Source organism: Sinocyclocheilus anshuiensis, unplaced genomic scaffold (genome assembly GCF_001515605.1).
Source record: "Sinocyclocheilus anshuiensis isolate Anshui unplaced genomic scaffold, SAMN03320099.WGS_v1.1 scaffold1895, whole genome shotgun sequence".
Classification (NCBI taxonomy): Eukaryota; Metazoa; Chordata; class Actinopteri; order Cypriniformes; family Cyprinidae; genus Sinocyclocheilus; species Sinocyclocheilus anshuiensis.
In genome coordinates this window covers 194,490-210,773 of record NW_015549974.1, presented here as the reverse complement: position 1 = coordinate 210,773, position 16,284 = coordinate 194,490, and the positions used below count along the sequence as shown (strand labels likewise).

General features: G+C 38.2%; 1 protein-coding gene across 1 annotated transcript in view; it reads left to right on the top strand.

Moving 5' to 3' along the window:
- The window catches only part of LOC107660975 (myocyte-specific enhancer factor 2C-like), a 61,686-nt gene that overhangs the window by 13,225 nt on the left and 32,177 nt on the right, over positions 1-16,284 (top strand). Inside the window, exon 2 of the mRNA XM_016450413.1 lies at positions 7,217-7,406. Coding sequence (XP_016305899.1) covers positions 7,353-7,406 — 54 coding nt within the window. The 5' untranslated portion in view covers positions 7,217-7,352. The remainder of the gene's footprint in view (positions 1-7,216; positions 7,407-16,284) is intronic.

The window sequence follows — 16,284 nt, the reverse complement described above, 5'->3', positions numbered from 1 at the left end:
TGAAATACTATATCAACTGAGATTCTGAAGTGTGCAACAAGTAGACACTGCCAACGACGATGGGAGTGATGTGAAGTGGAGAGTCGTCAAATTTAAATTGTTTTAATTATATATAATTTAATTTAATTTTTAAAAAAATATATAAAAAACTGTGAGCCGTTTGGCTGTAGTAAGTTAGCTGTAGCTGTAGTTGGCTGTAGTAACATGGTGTCATACATACAGAATGTATTTCAGTGGTTAAAAATGCTTCATTAAATTCAATAATTACTATTATATTAAATATCCATATGTGAATTTGGATGTAGGCAAAGTCTTTGTCTTTGGGATTGAAGAGATTCTTGTATTAAATTGAAATTGATAACTGTATGATAACAATTGAAAACAATAGAGAGTTCAACAAATTATTTTAAAGTTAAAATTGTTACGGTGATTTGAAACTGGATTCAAACCAAATAGTGCTAATAATAGGTATAAACTCACATATACCTGACAAGAGCATGTCGTATTTTAGTCGTACATGATTCTGTGCCAAGATTCTTAGTTGTTTTGACAAAGAGAGGTGAACTTTGGGAAGTCAGAGGGGCAGGCATGTTATTTTAAGGTACTTGTAGAACTATTTAAGTAATTAGTTGTTGATTCCTGACAGAGACAGAGGGAAGGTATTTCAGCAGAGTCCTGAAAGAGCGCCCTGTATCACATAAGTAAATCCCTCCACCCAATGCCCTAATCTAGCAAAGCACCTGAAAAGAGTTATTCACTAATCATTGCAAAAACAGAACAGCAGTTCATCTATACTTTTACACTTTTGGTAATAAAACCTCACATTTTAAAAAATGTCTCTCTTCATCTGTGCCCTTTTTCCCTCTGGATTGAAATGAGTTTATGAAGAAACAAATGACTTGAATGGTTTGGAAAATAAGATGGGCTGTGAAATCAGTTTTACTATCCCAGAATGAGGTTGTTTTGTGTGATGAAATCTAATAATGGTGTGGATGCCGTGATTTGGTATGTTGGTAAAGCCTTGTCATTAAAGTTTTGGCCTTCAGTGCTTAAAAAGTAAAAACCGCAAGACCTTTTTGTCAGGGCTTACATCAGCCAAGGCCGTTTGTTTGCAGTCAGCTGTGGCTCAAGCCCTCAGCTCTTTTTCTCTCTGTTCTTCTCTTCTTTTTTCTTCTTTTCTGGCCTGGAGAAGGAAGCGCAGGAGTTTTGGTTCCCATTTTGTGTACACTGGAACAGTTTAGGAAAGGAAGCACCTTTACACCTTTGATTGTCTGTGGCTGCTGATGTCATATCCTTCCACCATTCTGTGTGTGTGGGTGTATGTTTCCTGTCTCTATCCAGTCATACAGTGGGGGGGTCTAGGGGGTATAGATGACCATGGAGGAACCCAGATAGACACTGATGCTCTCTTACTGTAATGAGACTGTGTCTTACAGTAGCTTTTAATGTGTTTTGACTGCATTCAAAATACAGTAAGTGGAAATTAGAGAGAATTCAAATGAAAAATGTTGAGTGACTGCTTTTCTGCACTAAACTTCCAAATATTAGGACCAATTGTAAACTGGTTAAGCAATATGCCAAATTATTTGCATCATATGAAGTTTCAACATAAGATTTTTTTTTTCCTATTGGTGCACAGAAGAATAACTTTTTAATTTGTTTTTATATTTACTAAAAATAATTATCATACAGTTTAACAATCCTTTTAAATGTTTTCTTTTTGTCACAAAAAATAATTTTTATCACGGAAAGAAAATTCTCATTTTTTCTTAACAAAAACTTGCAAAAAACAGATTTATTTAGTTATAATGCATCAAATCTTACATTTGCATAGGTTAGCGGGCAGTCGTTATTGTTGAGACTTACCGTGGTTGCTCAGAAAAGTCTTTACCATTTATTCAAATTTTAAAATCCACATGCAAAGTAAAAATGCATTCTGTATGCCAACCATTTTTACAGGCACTCATTATGATCTGCATTTCCAGGGTCTCTCCCACACTGACCGGATCTCAGGATCAGGTCACCCATCCTGTGTCTTTTCCACAGCCGAGATTTATGGGCACTCGTTAGCTCTGTCCCTCAGGCAGATGCTGCCACACTTAAGAAGCACTCCCCATAATGACTTTATACAGACAATAGGCCGTTAACTCTCTCGCTATGGGCTCCCTGCCCCTCGTCAAGCACAAACCAAACAGCCACACCTCCATGAATATATGTGTTAAAGGAAAAAAAAAAACCTTGAGTGTAAATAACGGTATTTATTTAGTTTTGAGGATTACTACATGAAACATTCTTAGGATTAAGACATGGAAAAAAGTCTCAAGGCTCAAAAGCGTGCCTTTGTATTGGAATTGTTCGGAAGACATATTAAAAATAGTTTTTTGGCCTCTTCAAGGAAATGGGAGTTTATTTTAAGAGAGTGAGGGTTTATTTAATGTATAATGCACCTCCTAAAAGGTTTACTTTCTGCCCCGTAATATGTTATTTCAAATCTTCGCAACCACATTTCCCCACGAGGATAGAGGATACTGCCCTTTTTTCAAACACACGCTAGTACCAAATGTCTTGCAGATGTGCTGCGAAGAAAAGAAAAGAGGGAAGCCAGAGAGTTTACGAAGGGTGGCAACATTGTGCTGAGGTCAATTTCTCAAAAGATCAGCTCCTGTCTGATTGTAATAATAACGTACAGATGACTTTAATGTGGTGGGAGTCAAGCACCGCTGCAGTGTTCCACACAGATTGCGCCAGATCTCAATAAAAGTGAAACCTGCCAGAGTTGTGTATCTCATCAAAACAAGTGTTTCATTATCAGATATAGTTTCTGTACTTTTTTACAAATATAATTCATGGTATTTGCATCTTAATCATTTTTCATTCTCAACACGAGACCCCTTAGAGAAATAAAAAAATTGCTTGGTTTCTTTTTTTCCTCTAACAAAATTATATCGCTGAGCACAGAGAAGTCATATTCACTTTATTACGACTTTGACAATACAATCGTGCGCTTGCGAAATATTTTTTTTCTTTTCCCATGGAACACTAGGGACCGAGCCAACCCAGAATCGTGCCTGTTTATGAACATACTCATTGCCCTCATAGTTCCATTTCTTAAAGGCAGAGAGAGACAGAACGAAAGAGAGAAAAACACACAGCACCTCATTACATCCCAGTGTCGGCGCCCCCACCTCTCTCTCCTTTTCCCCCGCGATTTCTCCTCGTTCCCCCACCACCCTTGTGCTCTGTGGCAGAGGAAGAGAGGCATGGTTCATGCCTCGTCCAACAGATGGACGGCAGCTTCTCCTCCTTTTCCTCAAGAGAGACCTGCTCACATCTCTCTCATTCTCCTTTGGTTTTCTCTTTTCGCTTGGATTTGCTCTTTGTACTCTTGCTTTGAGCCCAATATATCAAATGAGAAAGGTTGTGGGTTAACTTGTCTTATCTTTACCTCTCTGTCCTGTAGCATCCCTCTGTGACCCTTCAGCCCTTTGGTGGTGACCCCTCTTCCAGGCTTTCTTCTGTCTGTCAGACTAAGCCAAGTCTGTCCTGAGGTTCACTTTGGGGAGAGGGATCTTTCTGGCCCTCGTCTCTCTCTCTCGCTCTCGTTCTCACCCTCCCCACATGCTTTGGCTATGGATTAGTGAATTGGCTTATCATGGCAGAGAAAGCCTGTTAGTAGTCCCTCTCCGCCTTACTCTTTCTCTCTCTCTGGCATAATTTCACATACTAAACACTAAAACCCTCTCACACACATATATTTGATCTCAAACGCACACATAGTCTCTGTTCCCTTGATTTCGGCAGGGGTCAGTCACACTTGTGCATGAAAAACAGACATATTCAGCCATAAATTGTATATGAGTGCTTGTGTGGCGGCGACGGGACCGTTTTTATGTCTAAAGCACCTCTGGCTGCTGATCAACCACAGCTTGTCTGCTGTAGTTCGGCTTTACTGGTGTAAATTGGATTGTGCTCATCTGTGGTAATCTGAAAGCAGATGAGTGTGAGCATGTGTACATGTGAAGGAGGGGATGATGGAATGAGAGAGATGGGGTGGCCAGGGTGTACAGGTTGAAGGGAGAGTGAGAGGCTGTGCTGAGGATGAATCAGGTTGCCCGAGTACTTACGGGTGGGGGAAGGATACCTGGTGCCTCAAATCATCCCATATACTGTATAGTACCACCAAAAAAAATATTTGAACGCTTAAGTCACACGTAAAATGAATGGATATCTTTATATGCTTTAGATTCAATAGATAGATAGATAGGTTTAATTGTCTATATTTAAGTATTAAATATTTAATACTTAAATAGTATTCAAGTACAAATAACATGTTTTTATTCAATAAAATATCTATCTATCAATCTACAGCGGGTAAAATAAGTATTGAACACGTAACCAACAAAACAGTTTTCTCAGTAAATATATTTCAAAAGGTGCTGTTGACATGAAATTTTCACCAGATGTCGGTAATAACCCAAGTAATCCATACATACAAATAAACAAAACAAATAATTTCAGAAATTAAGTTATGTGTCATAAAATGGAATGACACAGAGAAAAAGTATTGAACTACTGAAATTTATTTAATACCTTGTACAAAAGCCTTTGTTGGTAATGACAGCTTCAAGACACCTCCTGTATGGAGGAACTAGTCGCATGCATTGCTCAGGTGTGATTTTGACCCATTCTTCCACAGAGTCTTCAACTCTCGAAAGTTCTGTGGGCCTCTTCTATGAACTCTGATCTTTAGTTCTTATTTTCTGTTGGATTCAAGTCAGCTGATTGGCTGGGCCATTCTAGCAGCTTTATTTTCTTTTTCTGAAACCAACTGAGAGTTTCCTTGGCTGTGCTTGGGATCATTGTCTTGCTGAAATGTCCACTCGTTTCATCTTCATCCTGGTACTATAGGTGTTGGGACTGAACCAGCTAATATTAATTTCCACTGATTAGTGGCAGGATTGCTTTCTAATTACTGATAGATTTCAGCTGGTGTCTTGGCTTTCCAAGCCTTTTTGCACCTACCTTTCTTCATGTGTTCAATACTTTTTCCCTGTGCCATTCCATTTTATTACACATAACTTAATTTCTGAACTTATTTGTTTTGTTTTCTTTGTATGTATGGATTACTTGGGTTGTTACCGACATCTGGTGAAAATTTCATGTCAACAGCACCTTTAGAAATATATTTACTGAGAAAAATGGTGACGTGTTCAATACTTATTTTACCCGCTGTATCTATCTATCTACATGTCCACAAGTAATGTGAGGTCATTGAATGAATAATTAAATAAATAAATATTTTAAAATGTTAAAGCAGGTTTTCTTTACATTTCTACAGGTTTAATAATTTGTTATCTAATGCGATAACATTAATACTTTCATTCATTTCAGTTTTTGGTGCCACTGTAAACATGAGTCAGTGTCCAGATGAAGCCCATTAAAAGGCTTTTAAAATTACGTAAAGTCCACATTGAGACTCTGGCATGGTTGAATCAGGGATTACAGACCTGTCATTATCAATGAGGAAGCTGCTCTTTGAGTCGCAGCCATAGACCCTGTTTTGATTGAGTTAACTACTTAATCAGCTTTCAAATGTGAGCAGAGAAACCGCACTCTGTGACGCCAAGTCTGCTGGCTACACGATGAGTAAATATTTACACGGGTGTCCAGTCATTATCACCAGCTTTTAGTTGAGTTGTTTTGCTCCTTGTTTTATGTCTTTTACAGTGGTCCTCTAAACAATCATCAAGTCACTTCGGATTTCGCCACTTACACATTAAGACGTCCTCGCTAATGGTCCAGCTAACAGCTCTGGATGAAGTACAGAGCGCTGTTGTTTGTATGCTAATAGAGTGTAACTTATTCACAGCTATTATTAGAGACAATGGAAAATAAATTATATCCATATCAGCACAAGGTTGTATTTGTAGCGGCGAAACTATGTATTTAACAACTCTATTTCAACGACACTGAGGGAATCCAACAATTCAGTGCGTAATTTGGTAAATTAGCCACACTGTATGAAATGAAGATGGATCTGAGCCAATGAAATTAGAGTTTGCTTGCGGTTTAACTCAAATGACATGAAAAAGTCTCTGGAAAGCTTTAAAACCCCTACTCCACCCATAAGCACTTGATTATTAATAAATGAGAGCAGCATGGCAGTGCGGATAGACGTGAGAAGCGCAGCGTATCCTTTAGGTGTATCTACATCAATGTTCCTCGCTCACTCTGGCAGGTGAAATCTGGTTCAGAAAGAAGAAAAAGAGCTGGAGAATAAAGAGAAAGCAATGGAGGGCTTTTAACGTGACACCACTGACAGCTTTACTGCATTACAGCGAGCTTAAATAATGGGACGCTCATTTGCATAACGAGGGACGTTATCACCTCTACTGTCAGAATAAAACACAACAACACTTCTGCCGCTCCTCCCAGAGATGAATCGGGTTGGCCTACTTTACGGCACCAAAGAGGTGCGCACATGCACACAAACACCGGCGCACACACGTGTGTTCTGTGATCGCGCTGTGTGGATCTGAGCTGTGAGCACTTTATGGAAAGCCTGGGTTAGCTTCTCGGGTGAGGGCAGCCTTTCAAAAGCAGAAAGAGCTCAGCAGGAGGGCCCGATAAAGGCCCCGCACACCTTTTTCCCTGAGAGACAGAGAGCTGCGACGTGACAACGGGATCAAATTCTAGAGCGGGTTAAATTAGGATGGCCCACGTTTCCATTCAGGTTCTTCTTCAGCTCTTATGGATGGTAAAGCCTCATCTCATCATCAGTCACAGTTTTGTTGCATTCACATAAATGTTCAGCTAAAAGGGCAATTCCAATGTGTTCGTTCGGCATGCTCGTGACAATTCTGTGCAATGTTACACCAGTGTTGTTTATGAAAGTGGCGCTGCTTGTCGTTCGGGCGACAGTAAACGTTACACTGCAAATGATTAGAGCTGTTAAGTTAGTGGCACTTCCAAAACACTGTCAAATTCTCTGTGACTGTAGAGAGAGCATGACAGTGCTGTCTACCCTCATAGTCGAGAGAATCTGATTTGCATGATATTGATGGCAGAAAACAGCGCTGCCTCGGATAGTCGGCAGATTCTTTTGTCTTTATTTGCTGTCCCATGTGGCTCAGACTCTGCCTTTCCCTGTTTTTTAACGCTACGGTTTTGCCATTTTTCATCTGACTTGATGCCTTTCTCTCTCTGCCTTTTGCAGGTACAGCTACTGGAATCTTTGAATTGAGTGGAGGAAGTCGAGAGAAGAAAGCCTGGTTTGAAGAAAAAGCAAGCAAAAACAGAGGGACGAAAGAATAAGTTCATTAGAGAAAGAGAGAAACGAAAAGACGGGGACAATGGGGAGGAAAAAGATTCAGATCACACGGATTATGGATGAACGCAACAGACAGGTGAGTCACACTGACCAGAAGGAGCCAAAAACCACCTCTAGACAACTTCCTTCACTGAAGTTTGATGGGTTATTTCAAACGAAAATAGACCAAGTAGGTGGTGTGTGCACGCTAATTGTTGGCGTCCTCGCATGCCGCCACCTCTAGCTTATGGCTGTGGAATATTACTTTAGCAGGATCAGGGTGGGTGGAGAACACAAACACGCAGAGATGGCAATGGTGGAATGATGCCACATGCTTCAGGGCTTTAGGTGGAGTCAACACAGAGGTAGAAGATGGCCCTCGAGGGGCCTTCCTGCCTTAGCTAGTAGTTTTCCTCTTCAACTTGGCTCTCAGATCGCTGAGATCCTGTTCATCACTTCATAATAAAATAAATTGTCTTCAATGAGAGAATCTTTTTATTATTCATCCCTGCTGAAAAATACCAGGTTTTAGCTGTTTTAATCTGGTCTTGCAGGTCTCCCAATCTTCCTAAGCTTCCTAACCAGCAGCCAATTGCCCAAAACCTCAGCTTTGACTAGTTTAGACACTAAGATAAAAATTTAAAAAATCTGTTAATGCATTCACATTTGAACTATTAGAAAAACATCTGTATCTCCATTTCTCTGGCCGTGAAACAGAATCAAGTCAAGAACACACAAAAACAGGCAGATATTATGCATAGCAGATACTGTAGTTGTATTGATCGTATTGGTGCCAGTTACATAGACTCTTGTTTTACTGCAAGATCAATAAATGTTCTTTAGGTTTGGCATTTACATTTGTCCTCTTATGGAAAAAAAGTAGAAAACCTGGAAAGCAGTTTGACAGAAAGTAACCTAGACTAGTTTGAGGTTTTTCTCTGTCTTCTGTATCGTCACATGACTCTCTGAACAGTCAACCAGAGTCCTCACATCCTTTCACAGGATGACACTTTGTCACAGAAACAGACATTCGTAGTTCCTCAGTCTGGTCTGGAGAAAAAAAAAAAGATGTGATTTTGGGAAAAGGACTTGGCTAACAGTTGATATGACTGAGTGAGACCATACTGCTGCAGTTAATGGCTGCTGTCTGGACCTTGGGTGGGTTGATCAATTATTGAAGATAGTGTGAGGGCCCGAGGAGAAAGAGAGAAAAAAGCGGGTGAGGAAAGTAATGGGCGTGTCAGCCGGAGCAGACGGAGGGGGCACAGTGACATTAGTCATTCAGTACTTGTGGGTTGAGTAAGTTCTCCCCCTTGAGGAAACCAGAGGCTCACATGCATGTGGGCACTCATGCCAAATGCTGAAAGAATGAGTCAAGGTACTTCTCAAATCAGAAACTTCTCTGTTCTCTGTTTCTATTTATTTTGAAAAACCAACAAGTTTTGAGGTTAACGAGGCATCATATTGAATTTGCTTCTGAGTTTAAAATAACATAAACATTTAACATAAACGTTTGTGTATATGAAAAATAAAAGTTATATTGGTGAGTTTACGTTTGTTTAAAGGAATAATTCATCTAGAAAGTCAAGTCAATTCAAGTCACCTTTATTTATACAGCGCTTTTAACAATACAGATTGTGTCAAAGCAACTGAACAGCATTAATTAGGAAAATAGTGTGCCAATAATGCAAAATGACAATAGTAAACACAAATTTTTCAGTTAAAGACAGTTCATCATTGAATTCAGTGATGTCAACATCCAGCTCAGTTTAAATAGTATCTTTGCAATCAAGTCAACGGTATCGCTGGAAATGAAGTGTCCCCAACTAAGCAAGCCAGAGGCGAAAGGACATTTTTGTCATTATTTACTGAATTCAACTTAATTTTTTTTTATACTGAGCACACATTTTTCAAGAGACTTTATGCAGCTCTTTCCGTACAATGACAATTCATATATGTCAAGCTCTAAAAAGAACAAAAAGCATAAAATGTAACATAAAAGTAGTCCATCTGAGAACATGTGATATTTGATCTCATTAATGTTTAAAATATATTTGATTTGAGAGTCTTGGCTGAGGGAAAGGAAATAATATAAGATAATGGCTTATATTTTAGTCTTTTCCCCGAACAAATCTTTGGTTGTTTTAATAATTTTATTTTATTTTGTTTTATTTATTTTTTTAGGGGAGAGATTGGCACAATAAGTGACTATTAACTGCCATTATATATATTTTTGTCTTATCCACAGATAATATCATGAGTCTATAATGACAGAATTTTCCTTTTCTACACAACCTTTTTTGCACTATTTTCTACTTTCAATGCTCAGAGACACAGAGTTTCTAATCATAAGCAAAGATAAAAAGGAAAGGAGGAGGGAGGCTGAGGTCAGGATGTTTTTGGCGAGGCTATCGGATTGCACAGAGAGCATCCTGTCTTGGTGTTATCGCTGTTCTCCTCTCCTTCTCTCTCTCTTTTCTCTTACTCCCCCTTAACCAGACTTCAAGATCAGAGATTGATACAGGAAGGACACCTGATGAGAGTCAATGCCACAGATTTCCAGGTCTTGGGATAGAAAAGAAGAAAGGGAGGGCCAAGAAACAAACAATGACATTTAATTCCTTTTGACCAGTTTCCTTAAATATGGTTGAAATGAAGCGTTTCATACTACTTAATTACTTAAGATGCATCACGCTATGTGGGATTGACCTCTTGGCTCAAGTAAATTTACAATCTGCATGATTGCAGTGTTGCAGGACAGTGGAGTAGATAAAATATGTTAACATTTTAAATTCTTCTAATTATTTATCATGTATTACGTAATAAATACAAAAGCCCTTGAACATTTCGGTTTTTGCCAAAATTGGTCATAATTTTGCATGCTTACTGTCTAGTATGACCACATCGTTAGCCGTATGTCAACAACTTTAATGAAAACCAATCCCAAAACCTACTGTGGCCTTGCAAAGTGATAAGAACAAGCTCATAAATTCTCCATAGATATTTTGGTCAGAAGATGCTTTGCTGAAAGCATGCATCATAAATTGTTGTGTATTTATAGAGTATACGCCATGTTCTACAGCTGGCACAGGGGTTATCATTGACTCTTGTCCTCTTGCTGCCAATCATCTGGGGCTGTGGCAAACAACTTGCTTCTTTGTATTACAAGTGAAGCATGAAGACAGACATCACAAGACAAGAATGGAGGGCTTTTGACTTACAAAGGGTTTTTTCTTTTCTATTTTGCTTTTTCTCTCCCCTCTAGCTCTTAATGTGTTGAAGACGTGGTTGGGGCTGTGCATATTTTCACTTCCTCTTTAAGGAAATCTTTCCATACTGAAGCCAAATAAACAACAGACTGTTTCAATGGTGTCACCTTAAGCTCGACATTCTTGAGATGTTTGCTCTCTTTTCATGCAAATGCAACCAATTTTTGTAGCAGACTTTCATTTTATGGGTGACCAAAGATGAAAAAGGTGATGCTAATAATAAATTACTAAATAATTATATATTAAAATGTATTAAAAACAGAATATATTTATATAAATTATATGTATATAAAAATCATAACAGAAATGTCATTTATTTCAGTGATGGCAAAGTGAAATGTTCAGCTTCAGTGAAAATTAGCTTCCAGTCTTCAGTGCGCTTGATTCTTCAAAAATTATTTTAATACGCTGATGGTGCTGCTTAAAGGGGTCCTATTATGCTTTTTCACTTTTTCGAAGGCGGGCTTTCATTTGATACAGGAACTATTTGAGCCGTTCATGCCAGACTGAGTAGAGAGGTGTTGTAATAATGTAAAATATGTGAAAAATAATGTGTTTTTCGAACAACCTAGTATGAGAGCCTGTAGTACACCCCCAAAACAAAATCAAGACTTTGTAAAAAAGCATAATAGGACCCCTTTAATATATATATATTTTTTTTTTTGTGAAAACTGTGATAAATTAATAATAAATTTATCAGTTTCTGATCAAAAATTTACTTTTGAACTGTAGTCTATATGAAATTATTTTTGATATAATTGCATATACTTTTTATTTACTATGTCAACCTGTTAACATGTATTTATACATTTTGCCTGATTTGTTGATAAAAACAAGGCAGGATAAGTGAAATAAAAAAGGTGAAAGTATATGATATAACCTTAAATACTAAATGGATATACTGTAAAAAAAAAACTAAACCTACACAGTGCATAAGAATTAAATGTTTGAATGCTCAAAAATCTTTGGCTCAACTGTCGTCTTCCATCATTGCCTTGCTGATATCACCTCTTCCAGACTGGCAGCTTCCCTACGGCCCACCCTGCTTCTGGCGCCATGCTTATGGGCACAAGGCCTCAGTCGCCCTGGGCGGCCACTTTGGCTCCGTAGCCCACCTCCTGAAAACACTTGCACAGAGCAAGGCACCTCCAGCAGGCCTCCCTGGCGTTGACTGGCTGCCCAGAAGTTTAGACAGAGGGCATCAGTGTGAGGAGCCTGGCTTTCTTCCCCCCAGCCACTCAAACACTTTCCTGGGCACGTCACATGAAAGGACCCCCTGTGTCATAAAAGTGTTAGCCGCATCGCTAACAAGAGCATGCTTACTGTCTAATTTTCACACTGCTGAATACACAGCATACACTTACAGGCACGTTTGAGAGAGATGAATCTGTGTAATAATTATATTAAAATAAAATGATGTTTAGTCAGTTTTGGGAACTAGCTGATTCATCTGCTGTATGATGACAAGAGAGTCCGCAATACCAGGTTTAGGGCGGCATATGGTGGATGTCTGATATTGGTGATGAAATAAAGGTGATGAAACATTTGCTTACTTGGCAGAATACATTTTTAGGAGTTCAGGAAAATTATATGGAGTCTTTAAGGCCACATTAATGTGCAGCATTCAAAAAATATTTTATAAAATAATAATATGTACTTTTCAAAAGAGGCCAATAATGTTATTCAGTCAGGATGCAATAAGAAGTAACAGAAATACATTTATAATGTTACAAAAGTACATTTTAAATGAATGTTGTTCTTTTGAACTTTCAATTCGTTAAAGAATTCTAAAAAAAATATCACGGTCTTCACAAAAATATTAAGTAGCATGACTGATGACTGTTTTTAGCATTGATAATGTATCTTGAGCACCAAATCAGCATATTAGAATGATTTGTGAAGGATCATGTGACACTGATGCCTGGAGTAGTGGCTGCAGAAAATTTGGGTTTCAGATCTAAATAGCAGTTTAATATACATATGTGACCCTGGACCACAAAACCAGTCTTAAGTCGCTGGGGTATATTTGTAGCAATAGCCAAAAATACATTGTATGTGTCAAAATTATAGATTTTACTTTTATGCCAAAAATCATTAGGACATTAAGTAAAGATCATGTGCCATTAAGATATTTTGTAAATTCCTTACTGTAAATATATCAAAACGTATTTTTTGATTAGTAATATGCATTGCTAAGAACTTTATTTGGACAACTTTAAAGGTGATTTTCTCAATATTTAGATTTTTTTGCACCCTCAGATTCCAGATTTTCAAATAGTTGTATCTCGGCCAAATATTGTCCTAAACATTCTTTTATCATTTACTCACCCTCAACTTTCTTTCTTCTACAAAACACAAAAGAAGACATATTGAAGAAACTTGAAGAATCGTAACCAAACAGTTTTGGTTACCATTGAGTTATATTGTCAAAATTTCAAAAATATATTTCATAGAAGAAAGTCAGATGATGTATAAATCTCAATTTTGAAAAATTGACCCTTATGACTGGTTTTGTGGTCCAGGGTCACATATAAAAAAAAAGTTATTTAAAATTGTAATAGTATTTCACAATATTTCTGTTTTACAGTATTTTTGATCAAATAAATGCAGCCTTGGTGAGCATAAGAGACTACTTTCAAAAAGTGTCAAAAGTGGACCAAACATTTGAATGGTAGTGTATAGTACATTTTGATTTATTCTATTCCATTTTTATTTGAATGGGACAAGAAGGAAATGATAACTCACTTTGATATGAGCTCGGGGTTTAACCTACAAAGAGCAAAAATAACAATTGCAAAGATTTTGGGATTTTCCTCAGCAGAAGGGGACAGTTGTCACACATTACTTCTGTGTTAGAAATCCGTTTTCTGGAAGATTTGTGATAGAAGTTAATTCAAAAGTACGCACTTTAATTGGCACTCAACATGCACTAGATGTTTTCACCCCTCTAACTGACTTGGCAAATGCAGGCACCACACGTTCTGTAGGCTTCTGTTACCTTTCTTTTCATCTCTGCTTCATGATGGTGTGATGGCATGGAGACGGAGCTTGATTCAGCCACCCATGACAACAGAGGCATCTCTCCAATCAACAACGGAAAGGTGTAAAACAGTTTGAGTAAAATTAACAGCAAGAAAATAATGAGGCCCTCTGGGTATCCCATCACCCCTTGCTCTCCTCTCCACGATTCCCACCTTTCTCTTATGATCGTTACCTCTGCGCCTGTCTCCTCAAGAAACATGCTGTGCGTGTTTTTTCACTTTTTCATCTGTCTCTCTCTCTCTCTCTCTCTCTCTGTCTTATTTTTCTGCTTCTTCACCAACATCTTCTCAAAAATTCCTTTGCTTCCGCAAAGTGTAACTTCTCCAAATTTCTCCTCTTCGAATTTATCTTCTTAAAATTCTTTTGTTCCTCTTACGCTAATTGTTATTCCACTTTTCGTCTCATTATTCAGTGATTTTTTCATTTTCATTTTTCATGCAGGTTTTGCTTCTTATTATATTTCTGCTGATGACCTTCAAAACATTCTCTTTGTGACGCAAGTGACGCTCGGTAAGGTTTTGAAAGCAGTGCTTAAATACCGCATATTTTGTTACTGTCGGTGTAGTTTAGAAGAAACAGAGCACAAATGCATCTCCTAACATCTTTTAACATTTAAATATAAGCTGTTCGGAAAGGAAACAGAGTCGAATTTGTGTTGGGTAAACATGTCTATTGTCAATACAACCCCTACTGTGAGACTTCACCATAATGATTCATATAACATGGAGCGTGAGCGGTGAGATTTCGGGGTGCGTGGGTCGCACGGATCACGGTGCAGGGGCAGATGGTGACAAATGGACATTCATCCTCCCTGTCTCTGTCCTCTAGAGGAACTCCCCAGGGGAAAAATGCACTGGAGGCGGGAAGCAGAAGCGAAGCCATTGTGAAGGGGAAGCTGTCAGGCACTTCCTGTTATGAGAGGAAATGCATACAAATGTGCTTCCTGACCTCCCCCCTCCGACTCCCCCTCACACACGTACACACACACACACACACACACACACCAAACTCAGGCTGGGAATCGGACCTTTTTTCTCCTTTCTCCCTTTTATTCCTTCTGTTTGGCAGTAGAAAGGGATTCTCAATCCTTTAAACAACAGTTCAAACTCACCTCACCGTTACATGCGCAACGGCACATTTAAGTCTACGTACTCGGCAGTTTGTTTGTCATGCATGACAAGAATGTGCTCACATGATAAAGGCTTCACACTTCTGTGGTCTACAGGTTCAGGGTTCGAAGAGACAAAATCACAATCGTTATGAACCATGGTCCTTCATTTCTTGCAGCTCTCACCACATCGAGGAGGTGTTGCAACTGGCATTTTCTGCAATTAGCACGCTGGCTCGCTGAAGGCTCATGAGCTTCACAGATAACAAGGAATGAGATTGTGGAGGCAGGTAGCGAGCAGGAGAAGCGGGAGAACATCACACTTAAGGCCCTTGTGACTACATTATTCTGGCATGTTTCATATATGGTGAACTTTGTACCAAAACACTGGTTTTGGAGATAATGTGTAGGAAATCATTTGCTTTGAGTTCTTCATCAGATGGGATAAAATAAGTAATTTCAGCTAGTATTCAGTCGTGTGATATCAAAATGGTGGCCACTTCATGTAAAATCAGCAGCTTTTATTAGGTTACTGGTTTGAGTATTTCTCTCATGTTGAGTGGACATGATTTTAAACAGATTTTCCACTCATATTTTGGGGTGTAAAACTTAATAGGATAGTTTACCCCCCAATAAAGACATTCTCTTGTCACTTACTCAGCCTCAACTTTTTTTCTTCTACAAAACACAAAAGAAGATTGAAGAAACTTGAAGAATCGCAACCAAACAGTTTTGGTTACCATTGAGTTCTATTGTCAAAATTTCAGAAATATATTTCATAGAAGAAACTCAGATGATGACATGAGGGTGAGTAAAGGATGACAGAATTTTCTTTTTGGGATGAGTCTCCATTTAGGATCTAACACCTTTCACATAAATGTGACCCTGAACCACAAAACCAGTCATAAGGGTCAATTTTCGAAAATTCGACAATATTTGGCTGACATACAACTATTTGAAAATCTGGAATCTGAGGGTGCAAAAAAAAAATCTAAATATTGACAAAATCACCTTTAAAGTTGTCCAAATGAAGTTCTCAGCAATGCATATTACTAATCAAAAATTAAGTTTTGATATATTTACGGTAGGTAATTTACAAAATATCTTCATGGAACATGATCTTTACTTAATATCCTAATGATTTTTGGCACAAAAGAAAAATTTATAAATTTGATCCATACAATGTATTTTTGGCTTTTGCTACAAATATATCCCAAGCGAGTCATAAAGGTAAGAATACCCATAAAAGTTAAAAATCAATTTAAACTTATTGGAAAATATTAATTTCTATCACTGCTGGGAACTGACCACACAGAATATGAAGAATATCAAAAACTTTAGGAGTCAGCTGTCCACGGTAGTCCTTAAGATATCAGCACAATAACACACTCAGCAAAATATCGTCTAATTATTTTTATCGATAAAATCACAGAAAATATTGAGATATTATTTTTTGTCAATATCGCACACCCCTAGTACTGACAAAATGATTTGCAACGGTCGCTTTGTCACGCCCAGTGTAGACGGCCTCAAACTGTTGGTGTATTTCTGTCTTG